At 45.8% G+C, this 16590-nt stretch overlaps 1 protein-coding gene across 3 annotated transcripts in view; it reads left to right on the forward strand.

Moving 5' to 3' along the window:
- HEPACAM (hepatic and glial cell adhesion molecule) overlaps positions 1-16590 on the forward strand; it is a 467036-nt gene that overhangs the window by 6354 nt on the left and 444092 nt on the right. For all 3 annotated transcript variants that reach the window (XM_068242699.1, XM_068242701.1, XM_068242700.1), the window contains exon 2: positions 6175-6417. In XM_068242699.1, coding sequence (XP_068098800.1) covers positions 6192-6417 — 226 coding nt within the window. In that variant the 5' untranslated portion in view covers positions 6175-6191. The remainder of the gene's footprint in view (positions 1-6174; positions 6418-16590) is intronic.

Here is a 16590-nt window from a genome sequence, read left to right on the forward strand (position 1 = left end):
GCAGATACCATGTCCCCCAAAGATCAAATGCAGATACCATGTCCCCCAAAGATCAAATGCAGTTACCATGTCCCCAAAGATCAAATGCAGATACCATGTCCCCCAAGATCAAATGCAGATACCATGTCCCCCAAAGATCAAATGCAGTTACCATGTCCCCAAAGATCAAATGCAGATACCATGTCCCCCAAAGATCAAATGCAGATACCATGTCCCCCAAAGATCAAATGCACTTACCCTGTCCCCCACAGATCAAATGCAGATATCATGTCCCCCACAGATCAAATGCAGTTATCATGTCCCCCCAGATCAAATGCAGTTACCATGTTCCCACAGATCAAATACAGATATCCTGTCCTCCACAGATCAAATGCAGCTATCCTGCCCCCCACAGGTCAAATGCAGATATCCTGTCACCACAGATTAAATGCAGATATCCTGTCCCCCACAGATTAAATGCAGATATCCTGTCCCCCACAGATCAAATGCAGCTACCATGTCCCCCAAAGATCAAATGCAGATACCATGTCCCCCCAGATCAAATGCAGTTACCATGTCCCCCCTGATCAAATGCAGATATCCTGTCCCCCCAGATCAAATGCAGATATCCTGTCCCCCGCAGATCAAATGCAGATATCCTGCCCCCTGCAGATCAAACGCAGATACCATGTCCCCAAAGATCAAATGCAGATATCCTGTCCCCCACAGATGAAATGCAGATATCCTGTCCCCCACAGATGAAATGCAGATACCATGTCCCCAAAGATCAAATGCAGATATCCTGTCTCCCACAGATGAAATGCAGATACCATGTCCCCAAAGATCAAATGCAGATATCCTGTCCCCCACAGATCAAATGCAGATACCATGTCCCCAAAGATCAAATGCAGATACCATGTCCTCACAGATCAAATGCAGATACCATGTCCCCACAGATCAAATGCAGATACCATGTCCCCACAGATCAAATGCAGATACCATGTCCCCACAGATCAAATGCAGATACCATGTCCCCATAGATCAAATGCAGATACCATGTCCCCACAGATCAAATGCAGATACCATGTCCCCACAGATCAAATGCAGATACCATGTCCCCACAGATCAAATGCAGATACCATGTCCCCACAGATCAATTGCATATATCCTGACCGCTGTGGGAGGCATCAAGGTGAGAAAGTTCACCTGTGGGTGCTGCTGAGAGGTGTGAGAGTTCATTGTGGCTGCTGCTGGGGGAAGAGTGCGGTTGAGGTGGCTGATATGGGGTGGGGGTGGGAGGTGGTCACTGTGGTTGCTGTAAGAGTGGGAAAGGGTTACTTGGTGCTCCCAAGGCGTGGGGAAAGGTCACTGGGTGTTTCGGGAGGGGGGGGGGGGTTATGGGAGATGTCACAGGATACTGCTGGGGGTAGGAAGAGGTCACTGGGTGCTGCTAGAGGGAAGGGTCACTGGGTGATGCAGAGGAGTGGGTGTAGGTCACTGGGTGCTGCTGGGAGGGGGGAGAAGGTCATTGGATACTGCTGGGGGGTAGGAAGAGGTCACAAGGTGCTGCCAAGGGGTGGAGGAGGATACTTGGGTGCTGCTGGGCGGAGAGGTCACTAGGTGCTGCTCGGGGGTAGAGGTCACTGGGCGCTGCTGGGGGTAGGGGGGAGAGGTCACTGGGTGCTGCTAGAGGGAGGGGTCACTGGGTGATGCAGAAGAGTGGGTGTAGGTCACTGGGTGCTGCTTAGAGGGAGGGAAGGTCATTGGATACTGCTGGGGGGTAGGAAGAGGTCACCAGGTGGTGCCAAGGGGTGGAGGAGGACACTTGGGTGCTGATGGGCGGAGAGGTCACTAGGTGCTGCAGGAGGGTAGGGGGGAGAGGTCACTGGGCACTGCTAGGGGTAGGGGGAGAGGTCACTGGGGGGTAGAGGGAGGGGGCACTGGGTGATGCAGAGGAGTGGGTGTAGGTCACTGGGTGCTGCTGGGAGGTGGGGGGGAGGTCATTGGATACTGCTGGGGATAGGAAGAGGTCACCGGGTGCTGCCAAGGGGTGGAGGAGGACAATTGGGTGCTGCTGGGCGGAGGGGTCACTAGGTGCTGCTGGGGGTAGGGGGGAGAGGTCACTGGGGGGTGCTGTGGTGGGAGGTCACTGACTGCTGCTAAGGGGGTAGAAATCACTGGGTGCTGCTGAGTAAAGGGAGGAGGTCAAAGGGTACAGCCTGGGAGTGGGGGAGAGGTCACATGGTACTGCTATGTGTGTGTGTGTGTGGGGGGGGGGATTCACAGGGTACTATCAGGGGGTGGAAGGGGAAGTCACTGGGTGCTGCTGGGGAAGGGGGAGAGATCACAGGGTGCTGTCAGGTGTGAGGGTGGAAGGTCACAGGGAACTACAGTTTTCAGAGAGGCACCATCTTACTTGTCTGGGCTGCCCCACAATATTGCTGTGGCAGGCTTTTACCGGGTGTGAGCCGTGCATTTATTTTTGGGGAGGTGGAGCCTATGACGGATGGAGGCGGGGTTTCACGGCATGGGGCGTGGCTTCACCCGTGACTGGCGATTGGAACTTACCGTTAACAGCATGATCAGCAGATCAAAGGGCCCTCCTGCAGGTCCACTGTTTAGAAGTACACTCTATGGTCACAGGAGCCAGGCTGAGCGATGCCTGCAGAGTGCCTGCTCCTCTCTCCCTTCCCTGCTTTAGGAGCACCCTTCCTGCTCTCCTCTGACAAAAACGTTCACACCCTCCTCACTGATTGGCCGGCGGCAAGTGTATCAAATCCATCAGCGTAAGAGGGGAAGTGTATACACGCAGCCTGCAGAAGCCTGCATCAGCGTGAGCCCCGGCCGATGGAGCCCTTGTGGCTTAAAGAGGCCATGCCATAAGAGGCTTAAAGATTCGAAACATCACCCTTTGACCTTTGTGACGCTCTAGGCACAAGGCTGTACTGCTTATGCTCAGAAGCGCCCCTGTATTTATGCACCTTATCACTATGATTAGCACTTTGCACTTATATTATTTCCCTTGAAAAAGTGATTCCTTAAGGAAGTGAAACATGTCAGGTTATTTGGTGGGGGTTGTGTATTAATTTATTCAGTGACAATGTTAGGAGGCTGCTGAGGGTTTATCCTCATATACATTACCACAGCCCCACATTGTTTATCTTTTCAGCCACATTGATGGGGCAATACTGAGATAGTTTTCTCATACTTACCAGGTCTTTATATAGCCCTTTATGTCGCTGTATCAGTCTTGAAACTATAGCAGCCAAGATCCATTTTAATATGTATTATTAAAAGTTAATTTTTAGTCCTTAGTATAGGATCATATCTGTGTTATTCAAAAGCGGCTTGACCTGGGGAATGCGGCACCTGTAGCCCATTTCCTGCACACGCCTGTACATGGTGGCTCTGGATGTTTCTACTCCAGACTCAGTCCACTGCTTCCGCAGGTCCCCCAAGGTCTGGAATCGGTCCTTCTCCACAATCTTCCTCAGGGTCCGGTCACCTCTTCTCGTTGTGCAGCGTTTTCTGCCACACTTTTTCCTTTCCACAAACATCCCACTGAGGTGCCCTGATACAGCACTCTGGGAACAGCCTATTCATTCAGAAATGTCTTTCTGTGTCTTACACTCTTGCTTGAGGGTGTCAATGATGGCCTTCTGGACAGCAGTCAGGTCGGCAGTCTTACCCATGATTGCGGTTTTGAGTAATGAACCAGGCTGTGAGTTTTTAAAAGCCTCAGGAATCTTTTGCAGGTGTTTAGAGTTAATTAGTTGATTCAGATGATTTCATGATATGATAATTTTTTGAGATAGGAATTTGGGATTTTCATGAGCTGTATGCCAAAATCATCAATATTAAAACAATCAAAGGCTTGAACTACTTCAGTTGTGTGTAATGAATCTAAAATATATGAAAGTCTAATGTTTATCAGTACATTACAGAAAATAATGAACTTTATCACAATATGCTAATTTTTTGAGAAGGACCTGTATATATACAGGATCTTCTCAAAAAATTAGCATATTGTGATAAAGTTCATTATTTTCTGTAATGTACTGATAAACATTAGACTTTCATATATTTTAGATTCATTACACTACAACTGAAGTAGTTCAAGCCTTTTATTGTTTTAATATTGATGATATTGGCATACAGCTCATGAAAACTCAAAATTCCTATCTCAAAAAATTAGCATATTTCATCCGACCAATAAAAGAAAAGTGTTTTTAAAACAAAAAAAGTCAACCTTCAAATAATTATGTTCAGTTATGCACTCAATACTTGATCGGGAATCCTTTTGCAGAAATGAGTGCTTTAATGCGGCGTGGCATGGAGGCAATCAGCCTGTGGCACTGCTCAGGTGTATGGAGGCCCAGGATGCTTCGATAGCGGCCTTAAGCTCATCCAGAGTGTTGGGTCTTGCGTCTCTCAACTTTCTCTTCACAATATCCCACAGATTCTCTATGGAGTTAAGGTCAGGAGAGTTGGCAGGCCAATTGAGCACAGTAATACCATGGTCAGTAAACCATTTACCAGTTGTTTTGGCACTGTGAGCAGGTGCCAGGTCGTGCTGAAAAATGAAATCTTCATCTCCATAAAGCTTTTCAGCAGATGAAAGCATGAAGTGCTCCAAAATCTCCTGATAGCTAGCTGCATTGACCCTGCCCTTGATAAAACACAGTGGACCAACACCAGCAGCTGACATGGCACCCCAGACCGTCACTGACTGTGGGTACTTGACACTGGACTTCAGGAATTTTGGCATTTCCCTCTCCCCAGTCTTCCTCCAGACTCTGGCACCTTGATTTCCGAATGACATGTAAAAGTTGCTTTCATCCGAAAAAAGTACTTTGGACCACTGAGCAACAGTCCAGTGCTGCTTCTCTGTAGCACAGGTCAGGCGCTTCTGCCGCTGTTTCTGGTTCAAAAGTGGGTTCATGCTTCCATCTGCTGAAGATGGAGATGAAGATTTCATTTTTCAGCACAACCTGGCACCTGCTCACAGTGCCAAAACCACTAGTAAATGGTTTAATGACCATGGTATTACTGTGCTCAATTGGCCTGCCAACTCTCCTGACCTGAACCCCATAGAGAATCTGTGGGATATTGTGAAGAGAAAGTTGAGAGGCGCAAGACCCAACACTCTGGATGAGCTTAAGGCCGCTATCGAAGCATCCTGGGCCTCCATAACACCTGAGCAGTGCCACAGGCTGATTGCCTCCATGCCACGCCACGTTGAAGCAGTCATTTCTGCAAAAAGATTCCCGACCAAGTATTGAGTGCATAACTGAATATAATTATTTGAAGGTTGACTTTTTTTGTTTTAAAAACACTTTTCTTTTATTGGTCGGATGAAATATGCTAATTTTTTGAGATAGGAATTTTGGGTTTTCATGAGCTGTATGCCAAAATCATCAATATTAAAACAATAAAAGGCTTGAACTACTTCAGTTGTGTGTATTTGAATCTAAAATATATGAAAGTCTAATGTTTATCAGTACATTACAGAAAATAATGAACTTTATCACAATATGCTAATTTTTTGAGAAGATCCTGTATATGTAACATCAAAAGGGGATATGGAGATTTTTCAAGCATAAACACATGTCATTAAGATGCCTTAAGTGAAACAGGACATCTAAATGGGGTGAGAAGTTGTTAGCTGAGATAAGGCTCCTACAAGGAGTTTTATCTCAGCTAACAACCTCACATATATAGATGTGTGTTCAAAAATGTGTTAAAAAATCTTGTGAGCAAACAGGATTGAAGAATGATGAAAGCTATACAGCCAAAAGCTTGCTTACTCTTATTCTTTTCAGTTAGCCAATAAATGGTGTCATCCTGATTCAAAACTTCTTGCTTTTTTTTTACGTATGGTTAACATGGTACAATACCCTACTACTTTCTGAGAAAGACAAACTTATTTCAACAGAGTGCTATACTGGGCAAATAGATCTCGCAGCTCTATTTATCTTTCATGACCAGTGACTTCCATTCCACAGCATCTGGATCATCTCAGCTGTAAGTCTGAGCAACCCATACTATTCCTGTGTAAGATCTTACTGAGATATTAGTTTGCTGTTCTTGTCCACTGATATCTACCTTTTTAGGCATCTCCCCAATAGAGTGGTAAAGATAGGACTAATATTTTGGAGGCCAAATACAATGCTTTACAAAGTGTTTGTTCCACAGAAACCCCAGTAAGCAGAATGAAAGGCAAAAACAAAGAACGGAGTCATCTCTATTCAGAGAAAGTTGGCACGGAACACCAAGCAGTGCTACTGCTAAGGGACGTGTCTGGAGTGGATAACACATGCAAATCAACCCCAGGAAAGGAGCTCTTACACAAGATGAAGACAGAGCAAACAGGCAATTCATGGGCTCTCAGCTCCTCTGCTTTTTGTCACCTTCTGTGGCTGCTGGCTGTATACACAGGTAAGACTTACACAGTCTATATCAAATGCAACTCATATATGTATATAGTCTTCTGTACATCTGTCTAGCCATGTGTCACAAAGCTGTGTACATTTTCAGAATGTACCAATGTTTGGTACATTGGTCACTATATTTTTTTCTCCATAATTTAAAGCTAGCTATGATTTCAAGGAACCCCCAATTACTTTGATTGGATGTTGAATGGAAAGAATCTGTTATCTAGAACTTTTAGATATTTTTCTACCTTCAAAAATGCTCAGCTGCAAAAGTTTTAACAATCCTCTAAATTCTTGATCTGTTTCACATCTTTAGAGGCCCACTAATGACGCAATCTTGATTGTACAACCATACCAAATGTATGTAGCAGAATGATAAACTAAGTGGTTATACGTTAAATGGATAATCTACGTAGTCCCTCATATTTCATAAAGGTGGTATGATTGTACAATCAAAATTGTATCATTAGTGGGTACCTTGAGAGGTAAGTGGAAACACAGATTGCTTGATTAACAGCTCTAAAAATGAGTTTTCTTGAAAGATAGCGGAATGGCGTATCAAATGTTAACACAATAGAATGTGAAGAAACACCTTTTGTAAGCTAATTGAACCTCAAGCAATGACAAATAAGTTAAGAATGCATATTTCACAGTTTTTTTAAAGGACACCTCAAGTGAGAGGAATATGTAGGCTTTTAAATACCAGTTGTCTGGCATTCTGCTGATCATTCATGCATCACTAGTGTCTGAATCACTCACCTGAAACAAGCATGGGGCAAATCCAGTCAAATGTGAGTCAAATATCTGATCTTGTTCAGGGTCTATGGCTAAAAGTATTAGTGGCAGAGGATTGATAGGACAGCCAGACAATGTGCATTTATTACAAATAGTAAGTAGGTGAGCGCTTCAGGCAGTGCTTGCTCTATATATCACAGTCCACACAGTGGGTGTCTGTGATGATTTGCTCAGCTGCCTGTGCAGGCAGGCAGCCTTTTGACCATTGTGTAGGTTTGCATGCTGCAGGACTCTGGAAAGAAGAGCTTCTGTCAGTTTTGCAGCTTGTGCTTGCAGAGGAATTTGCATACGTTGTCATGCAAATTGCCTGGCCACATTCATTGGAGGCGTGTACTATAAGTACTATGTCTTTCCCACAATGCTTCGCTGGTCATAAGGATTTCGTCCTATGTAACACTCCTGGTGGGGTGTCAGCCTTACTCTCTGTTTGAAGATCAGCTTAGAGTAATTCCTGAATCTGCGCTAGGCAGGTTTTCCCTAGTGCAGTTAGGATTGTTTATCTGTTTGTTTGTTCTGTTGCCATTGTCCTGTCCCAACGGTGGTCGACAGGAAATGGTTCTGATCTCTGTTCTTGGAGTATAGCTGGTGCAGCGGTTGCTACCAGCTATCTCTTCTGATCTGTCTCCTGGGATCGCGCTAGACACTTTTCGCTAGCGCTGTGGATCCTTCTGTTCTGTCTCCTGGGATCGCGCTAGCCACTTTTCGGTAGCGCTGTGGATCCTTCTGTCTTCCTGGATCGCGCTAGCCACTTTTCGCTAGTGCTGTGGATTCTATCTCTCGCTTGTCCCTGTTTTCGTGTGTCTGTCTTGTCTGCTACGACCGCTTGCTGGAGGCTCGGTGAGGTAACCGTTAAGCAAGCGTTCGCGTCCTCTGTTTCATGTTTGTCTGTCGGTGGTTAGTTAGGCGTGCTTGTCTCTATTGTGCTTATCACGTGGAGACCGCGCATAACCGTGTGCACTGTTGCGAATGAGTGCGGTGTTCGCGGTTAGCTAGCGTTTGTTATTTTTCGCATCTCCTCATTGTATGATTTGCTGTGCCTTTGCTAACCTCGTATTCTGTTCTGATCTGCCTTGTGTCACATCTGGCGATCGCACCTCTCGCGATCGCGTTCCTGTTTCATATCTGCTGTTGTGTGTGCACTGTCGCGGGGTGGCGATTAGGTTGGCGCACACACATACAACCTATCCCTTTGCTCATCTCATTCGCAATCGCCTCTCTTGCGATTGCGTTCTGCGCTTCGTACAATTCCTGTCTGGCATTTGTGGAGGTACAGAGGATTGGTTCCTCTGCACTCCCCAGCGCCATCTGCCGACAGGAATTTTCCCTCTACGGGTGCGTAGCACCTTTTGCTGGGTGCCTGCAATTATACGCTTGTGGAGGATTTCCGCCGTATCAGCGCACGCATTGTGCGCTGCTCACGGAGAAAGTTCCACAATCGTTACAGTATGACCAGCCCAACCCAAAACCCCAGTGTAGACGGAATTTCCCATTTGTACGATTTTGTCGAATATGGCTCTTGTACCTTTAAGAGATTTAAAAAACTTGAACCTGAATCAGCAGACGAATTTTTGTCTGAGTGTACGAAAATGTTAGCGAACCCTGAATTCCAATGCACCCCAGTGTCTACCTGGGCCCCCCAAATGGTCTACATTCTGTTGGGGGGCGAAATGTCAATGTGGGCTTATGATGTGTTCGATCATACCACCCTGAGTCAAAGACCCCTGGAATTCTTGGCCTTTTTAATTCACAATTGGCTGAGATTACCTCAATTACCATACCCCCTTAATGAGTTGTTGTCAGCAGCTCAATCAGCTGTTCCATCTACTCTTTCATCCATAAAGCAGCCATCCAAAGCCTCTAAGTCTAAACGTAAAAGATCTAGGAAGGCTTCCCAGCGGAAAGATCCGTTGCCCATAGCAACCACAAATAAAGAGGTTATTTCTGTCAAGTCTGAAATGGGCAAAACCATGCAGTATGATAATGATGTTTATAATGCATCTGCTGATCAGTTTCCAGGTTTTTTGCCCCAATCCAAAGCTTATGTGGATCCTGCTATAGGTAGGATCGCACACTACATTAAAGCAGTTAAAAAATCTGTTCTTGTTCCTGAACTCCACCCCTATGGAGATTATCTGGATACTGGCCTGTTTGAACCCCCATTTGCTTCCTGGGATGTTGGGGCCTTGCTGGAGGAATTCGATTTTGATTGGAAAGCCTTTTGCGATTTTTACATCGCAAAAAGCGAAGATGTCTTGAATGCTTGTCTTGATTCTATGTACCTTCTGATTGATTCCGATGAATGTGACAAGGATGATGTGGATCTGGTGATCTATGTATGGCAAACGATTTTGGATGAGTTGCACACACACCAACCAATTGATTCCAATAAAGAGACATCATTGTTGGATGATTGTTCCTGCCTTTCTGGGGTAAAGCATGAGAGTCTTAACTTTGTGCAATCTGAAATGAATGAGTATGCCGCTGTGGTTGATTCCTGTGCGAATCCTGAAGGATTCTCTCCTGACATTGTGCAGTTTGAATCTGTGCGATCTGATGCCTGTTTCTGGGATGTTCCTGCAGATTGTGATCGGCATGAGTCTGCCGGTTTCCTCAAGGATGTGTGGGATCCTTTGTCATTTAGAAACAGATCTTTGAGATCTTCCATCTTTGACCCTGCTATGGGGAAAGTTTCTCGACTGTGCAGCGTCAAAAGTAAAATTAATATGCCTAATAAAGTTTATCCTGTTGATGTCGCTATTTCTTCTGCAAATGATTCCCTGTCTCACCCTGTTCTCACCTGTAAGGGCTCATTGCCTGGGGACAGTTGCTCCAGTGTTTCGGTCCTAGATGCCTTGCAGTCTGCTCCGCAGATCGCGGAGGTTTGCGCTATGGAAGCATCAGTTTCACAACCTAAAGTGAATTTTGATTCGCAGGTTTTGCGTTCTGATTCCTCGGATTCGACATTGTTAGCCGAATATAAGAGTGAGACAGCGCTTCGGTTTTGTGAATCTGATGCTGAACCTTCTTTGCCTTATTCAGAGACGCTTTCTCTGAGCCTGCCCTGTACCATGAATAACAAAACGATGTCCAATCACACTGACATTTGGGAGTCCCTTTCTTGCTTTGAAGAAAGTTCTGACTCTCCACCCTGTACTCTGGATGAGTCAATATTGCCTTGTACAATATCTCCTGCCCTGCCCCTAGAGGCTCGTCTAGGTATTGCTCCTATTTTTACCTGTCTTTCTGCAGTTTTGGAGTTGCAAGCTAGTTTGACTGCTACGCAGAATTCTGGGTGCAGCGAGATTAAAGTTAGGGAGTCAGTGTGTGGTCCAGTGAATATTCCTGTACGTTCCACTCATGATGATGAAATTCAGTCTCAGTTTATGGTGGAACCTTCCCTGGGACATCTGCCCTGTTCTCAAAATAAAGTTCCAGTTTTGCCCTGTAACATGGATAGTACAAAATCCTTAGAAAACTTGAAAAATGATGTTCCTGAGGTCTTGTTTGATGTTCTGGAGGTCTCCGAGTTCCCCCCAAAGGGTGCAGAACTTGTAGGAAATGTCTCCTGCCCCCCAAGTCCTTCTGAGGTGTTCCCCTCTTCCGTAGGCATTGCTGCCTTGCTGGCTACCTTTTCAGCTCTGATGGAGCTTCACTCATATGTAGTCAATGATGATATTATTGTCACAGAAATTTCTGAATTTGTATCCGAGTCTTCTTTTGAAAGTCCAGTGCCTTTGACCTCCACTCATGATGATTCTCTGTCCGGTACTGGTTTTGGTCTTGTCGTGCCGGACTCTGAGGTTGGCAGTTCCCCGACATGTCCTGAGGTTTCTCCTGTGCTGGTGTACCCCAGTGTGCTCTGTGACCCAGAAAGCCCAAGTGTGCCTCGGTTACCAGTGTACTCAGATGCTTCCTCGGTGGAGACATGCTCTGAAATGGCCTGCCTGCTTGCATGCCCAGAAGTGGTCCCTGAAAGTCTTGATCTTGATGGGTGTCCTCGTAATTCTGAATCCAGAATTGTCATTGGTTCCATGGGGGTTCTTGGTAATTCTCCATGTGAGCCTGGTAATTGTGCTGCCCTCTTGGGATCTCTGTGGAGCTTCAAAAGGTTCTGGGAGATTCCGGGAGAAATTTTGCTTGGTACCCTGGATAAGATCAACGGTGGCTTTTGTGTTGTAAGGGACACTTCGAACAGGTATTGTGGCAGGTTTGGTATTTTCGGACGCTCCTTGGAAGGTGGTGGGTATTGTCTGGAGGGCGTCGATGGCTTCTTCTCTGGCATTCACAGTCCTGATGGGTGTTATACTAAGACTGGTAGTACTGATGGGCATGTTTCGGTGGCTTCTGTTTCCGATGAGGTCGGTTTCGGGTGGACTGACTCTGGAATTGGACCTTGTCGGGCTGCCCCGACCTTCATGAGTCTTCAATTTGAGTCTATTGCTAATAGCAGTTTTGAGGGTCGTCTGGAATTCGACCCTGGAGGGGGGGGGGGTACTGTGATGATTTGCTCAGCTGCCTGTGCAGGCAGGCAGCCTTTTGACCATTGTGTAGGTTTGCATGCTGCAGGACTCTGGAAAGAAGAGCTTCTGTCAGTTTTGCAGCTTGTGCTTGCAGAGGAATTTGCATACGTTGTCATGCAAATTGCCTGGTCACATTCATTGGAGGCGTGTACTATAAGTACTATGTCTTTCCCACAATGCTTCGCTGGTCATAAGGATTTCGTCCTATGTAACACTCCTGGTGGGGTGTCAGCCTTACTCTCTGTTTGAAGATCAGCTTAGAGTAATTCCTGAATCTGCGCTAGGCAGGTTTTCCCTAGTGCAGTTAGGATTGTTTATCTGTTTGTTTGTTCTGTTGCCATTGTCCTGTCCCAACGGTGGTCGACAGGAAATGGTTCTGATCTCTGTTCTTGGAGTATAGCTGGTGCAGCGGTTGCTACCAGCTATCTCTTCTGATCTGTCTCCTGGGATCGCGCTAGACACTTTTCGCTAGCGCTGTGGATCCTTCTGTTCTGTCTCCTGGGATCGCGCTAGCCACTTTTCGCTAGTGCTGTGGATCCTCCTGTTCTGTCTTCCTGGATCGCTATAGCCACTTTTCGCTAGTGCTGTGGATCCTATCTCTCGCTTGTCCATGTTTTCATGTGTCTGTCTTGTCTGCTACGACCGCTTGCTGGAGGCTCGGTGAGGTAACCGTTAAGCAAGCGTTCGCGTCCTCTGTTTCATGTTTGTCGGTGGTTAGTTAGGCGTGCTTGTCTCTATTGTGCTTATCACGTCGAGACCGCGCATAACCGCGTGCACTGTTGCGAATGAGTGCGGTGTTCGCGGTTAGCTAGCGTTTGTTATTTTCCGCATCTCCTCATTGTATGATTTGCTGAGCCTTTGCTAACCTCGTATTCTGTTCTGATCTGCCTTGTGTCACGTCTGGCGATCGCACCTCTCGCGTTCCTGTTTCATATCTGCTGTTGTGTGTGCACTGTCGCGGGGTGGCGACTAGGTTGGCGCACACACATACAACCTGTCCCTTTGCTCGTCTCATTCGCAATCGCCTCTCTTGCGATTGCATTCTGCGCTTCGTACAATTCCTGTCTGGCATTTGTGGAGGTACAGAGGATTGTTCCTCTGCACTCCCCAGCGCCATCTGCCGTCAGGAATTTTCCCTCTACGGGTGCGTAGCACCTTTTGCTGGGTGCCTGCAATTATACGCTTGTGGAGGATTTCCGCCGTATCAGCGCACGCGTTGTGCGCTGCTCACGGAGAAAGTTCCACAATCGTTACAGTGTCCCCCCTTTTTGTTAAGACTCACCAGATGTTGCGGCCGTTTGCCCACTGCAATCCCCGTGCACACATGTTGAGTTTCTTTTATTGCACACAGCCACGGAAGTGACGGGAGTGGATTGCCAGAGAGGCTGTGGGGTGGCCAATATCCCAGAAGCGTACACGGGCCCTAACGGCCGCAACATCTGGTGAGTCCTTACAAAATGGGGGGACACCCACTGTGTGGACTGTAATATATAGAGCAAGCACTGCCTGAAGCGCTCACCTACTTACTATTTGTTATTTGTTTGATAGTGCACGCATCATGGAGTAGCACTCCACATAGGACTGTTAATTAACGGACTGTGTTTGGTGTATGACACTGCTTGCCAGCTTTTTTAGTGGTGAATTAATTGCATCATTTTATTTGAGCATTTTTATGCTAAAACTTGTTTATCCATTGTATATAAGCGCTGTATCTGGGTGCATTGATTAAAATGAAATAATTATGGCAACCTCCATATCCTTCTCATGTAAGTTGTCTTTTAAAGCAGATATATGCAAGGGGTAAAGGAATTGAAAACAGTTGCAATTACAGAATATATCTAGGGGAATTTTAGCATATATAATTAAACTTCTCCTTTAAAGAAGAACTGTATAACATAAATGCTAGATCAACTCCATTTTCACCATATAATGTATTTATAATCTTTCAATCTTTTGATAAGGTTGCCTCTTTAGAAAAGATCTGAGAAATCCATATCTAACTATTGTTTACCTACACTATTGCATTAACAGCAGCTTGTACAAGTGTGCACCACTATTTACTCGTTGTGCCTTTCCCTTAGGCTGCTTTCACAGTGGGACGTTAGAGCAGCCTGTAACGCAGCCCAACTCACAGCAATGAAATATCAATGGGCTGTTCACAGTGCCCACGTTGCGTTGGAGTATAACGCAGCACGGTAAATGAAAGTTCAGCGTGCTGTGCGTTATACTTGTATGTGGCTGCTTTTGGATGTTTGCACATGCTCAGTACTGTTTTTTATTTTTATTTTGCCGCATTCGCCGTTTTCGTCCGATATTATGCGTCAAAAAGTATGCATCACAGACGCATGAAGAGACGCATAACGTGGCTCTATATAATGTCCAACTTCAAAGCTAACATGCGTTGCGTTAGGGGCACGTTATGCGACCTTAACGTCGCATCTAACACAACGTCCAAGTGTGAAAGAGCCCTAAAGGTTGCCACATACTTATAGAACAATGTCCAATCGGCTTTCTGCTTTTGTTTTTTGTTATCAGAAAATGGTTTGTTGATTGAGAAGTAATCTTTTTTTTACCTCAGATACTGGAATCCATGTCTGAATTTGATAGATAATGAACGGTCAGTCAAACTGTTTAGGAATGAGTCATAATGCCAACCCTCTTCTCCCCTCCACCAAGCTGATGATACCCATGTTCAGAAACACTGAGCCAATTGAAATATAAATGAAATGCATTTGATTCTTGTAAAATAAATTCTCCATCCTATTTGAGCGTTTTTTCCATTACCTTGCAGATTGGTTTGCATTAACCTCCCTGGCGGATTGTTAAAATCCGCCAGGGGGCAGCAAATACCTTTTTTTTTATTTTTTTATTTTTTTTTCATGTAGCGAGACAATGTCCCCCCAGCCCCTCCGATCGCCGCCGGCGAACGGAGATCAAGAGATCCCGTTCAAAGAACGGGATCTCTTGGAGGGCTTCCCCCGTCGCACATGGCGACGGGGCGGGATGACGTCACCGACGTCATCGACGTCGTGACGTCAAAGGGGAATCCGATCCACCCCACGGCGCTGCCTGGCACTGATTGGCCAGGCAGCGCACGGGGTCTGGGGGGAGGGGCGGCTGCGGCGACGGGTATAGCGGCGGATCGGCGGGCAGCGGCGGCGATCGGAGGTTACACGCAGCTAGCAAAGTGCTAGCTGCGTGTAACAAAAAAAAAATTATGCAAATCGGCCCAGAGGGGCCTGAGCGGTGCCTCCCGGCGGCATAGCCCGAGCTCAGCTCGGGCTTACCGCCAGGGAGGTTAATCAAACCTGAAAAATTTAAATCTATTTACAATTGATTCCATAAAAAATGTAATAATTTTGTCAATCAAACCCTAATATCGATCAACTTAAAGGGGCACTATGGCGAAAAATTGTAAAATTTCAAATATGTGCAAACAAACAAATAAGTACATTTTTACCAGAGTAAAATGAGCCATAAATTACTTTTCTCCTATGTTGCAGTCACTTACAGCAGGTAGTAGAAATCTGACAGAAGTGACAGGTTTTGGACTAGTCTATCTCTTCATGGGGGATTTCTCAGGGATTTATTTATTTTCAAAAGCACTTAGTGAATGGCTGTTGCTCTGTCTACCTGCCAAAAAACTGTGTAGCTAGCAGGGAAGTACCACCATCATTGTTTAAATCCTTTTTAGAGAATATCTTTATAAAGAATAAAAGCCTTGCTTAAAATCCCCTACGAAGAGATGGACTAGTCCAAAACCTGTTGTTTCTGTCAGATTTCTTCTACCTACTGTAAGTGACAGCAGCATAGGAGAAAAGTAATTTATGACTCATTTTACTCTGGAAAAATGTACTTCTTATTTGTCTATGTTTGCACATATTTTAAATTTTACATTTTTTCACCATAGTGCCCCTTTAAGGCTGGCCATAGCCATCTGTAAGAAGATTACTAACATTCTATCCATTCCTTTGAGGAACAATCAGCAAGTAATTTGTTGTTATTTTCATTCTGTATTGTGATGATCCGCTCAGCTGGCTGCACAGGCAGACAGCTGTTTGTCCATTCCTCTAGTCTGTGGGCTGCAGGTCTCTGGAACAGAGACCTGTCTTTCCATTGCAAGTTTCTGGTCTGTTCTCTTGCTGGGGAATTTGCATACATTCGTTATGCAAATCCCCTACCTGCCTTCTTTGATGACTGGCACTATAAGAGCTTTATGGTTCCCAGAATGCTTTGCTGGACATTTCCCTTCCATGGTCTGTTCCTGATGGACACTGCTGGAGTGTCAGCCATTGGTATCTTGTATAGTTAATTCCTGGGGGTTGCTTTATGCTCCCCTTCTAGCCCAGTCAGGTTGTATTATCCGTATTGCCTGTTCTGTCTTGTCTTGCCTGTTGCCATTGTCCTGCCCCTATGGTGGTCGACAGGAAATGGTTCTGATCTCTGTTCTTGGAGTATAGCTGGTGCAGCGGTTGCTGCCAGCTATCTCTTCTGTTCTGTTTCCTGGGATCGCGCTAGCTACTTTTTGCTAGTGCTGTGGATCCTATCTCTCGTTTGTCCCTGTTTTCGTGTGTCTGTCTTGTCCGCTACGCTTGCTGCAGGCTCGGTGAGGTAACCATTAAGCAAGCGCTCGCGTCCTCTGTTTCATGTTTGTCTGTTAATGGTTAGTTAGGCGTGCTTGTCTCTATTGTGCTTATCACGTGGAGACCGCGCATAACCGCGTGCACTGTTGCGAATGAGTGCGGTGTTCGCGGTTAGCTAGCGTTGTTATTTTCCGTATCTCCTTATTGTATTTGCTGTGCCTTTGCTACCCTCGTATTCTATTCTGATCTGCCTTGTGTCACGTCTGGCGATCGCACCTC

The sequence above is a fragment of the Hyperolius riggenbachi genome, chromosome 6 (genome assembly GCF_040937935.1).
Source record: "Hyperolius riggenbachi isolate aHypRig1 chromosome 6, aHypRig1.pri, whole genome shotgun sequence".
NCBI lineage: Eukaryota > Metazoa > Chordata > Amphibia > Anura > Hyperoliidae > Hyperolius > Hyperolius riggenbachi.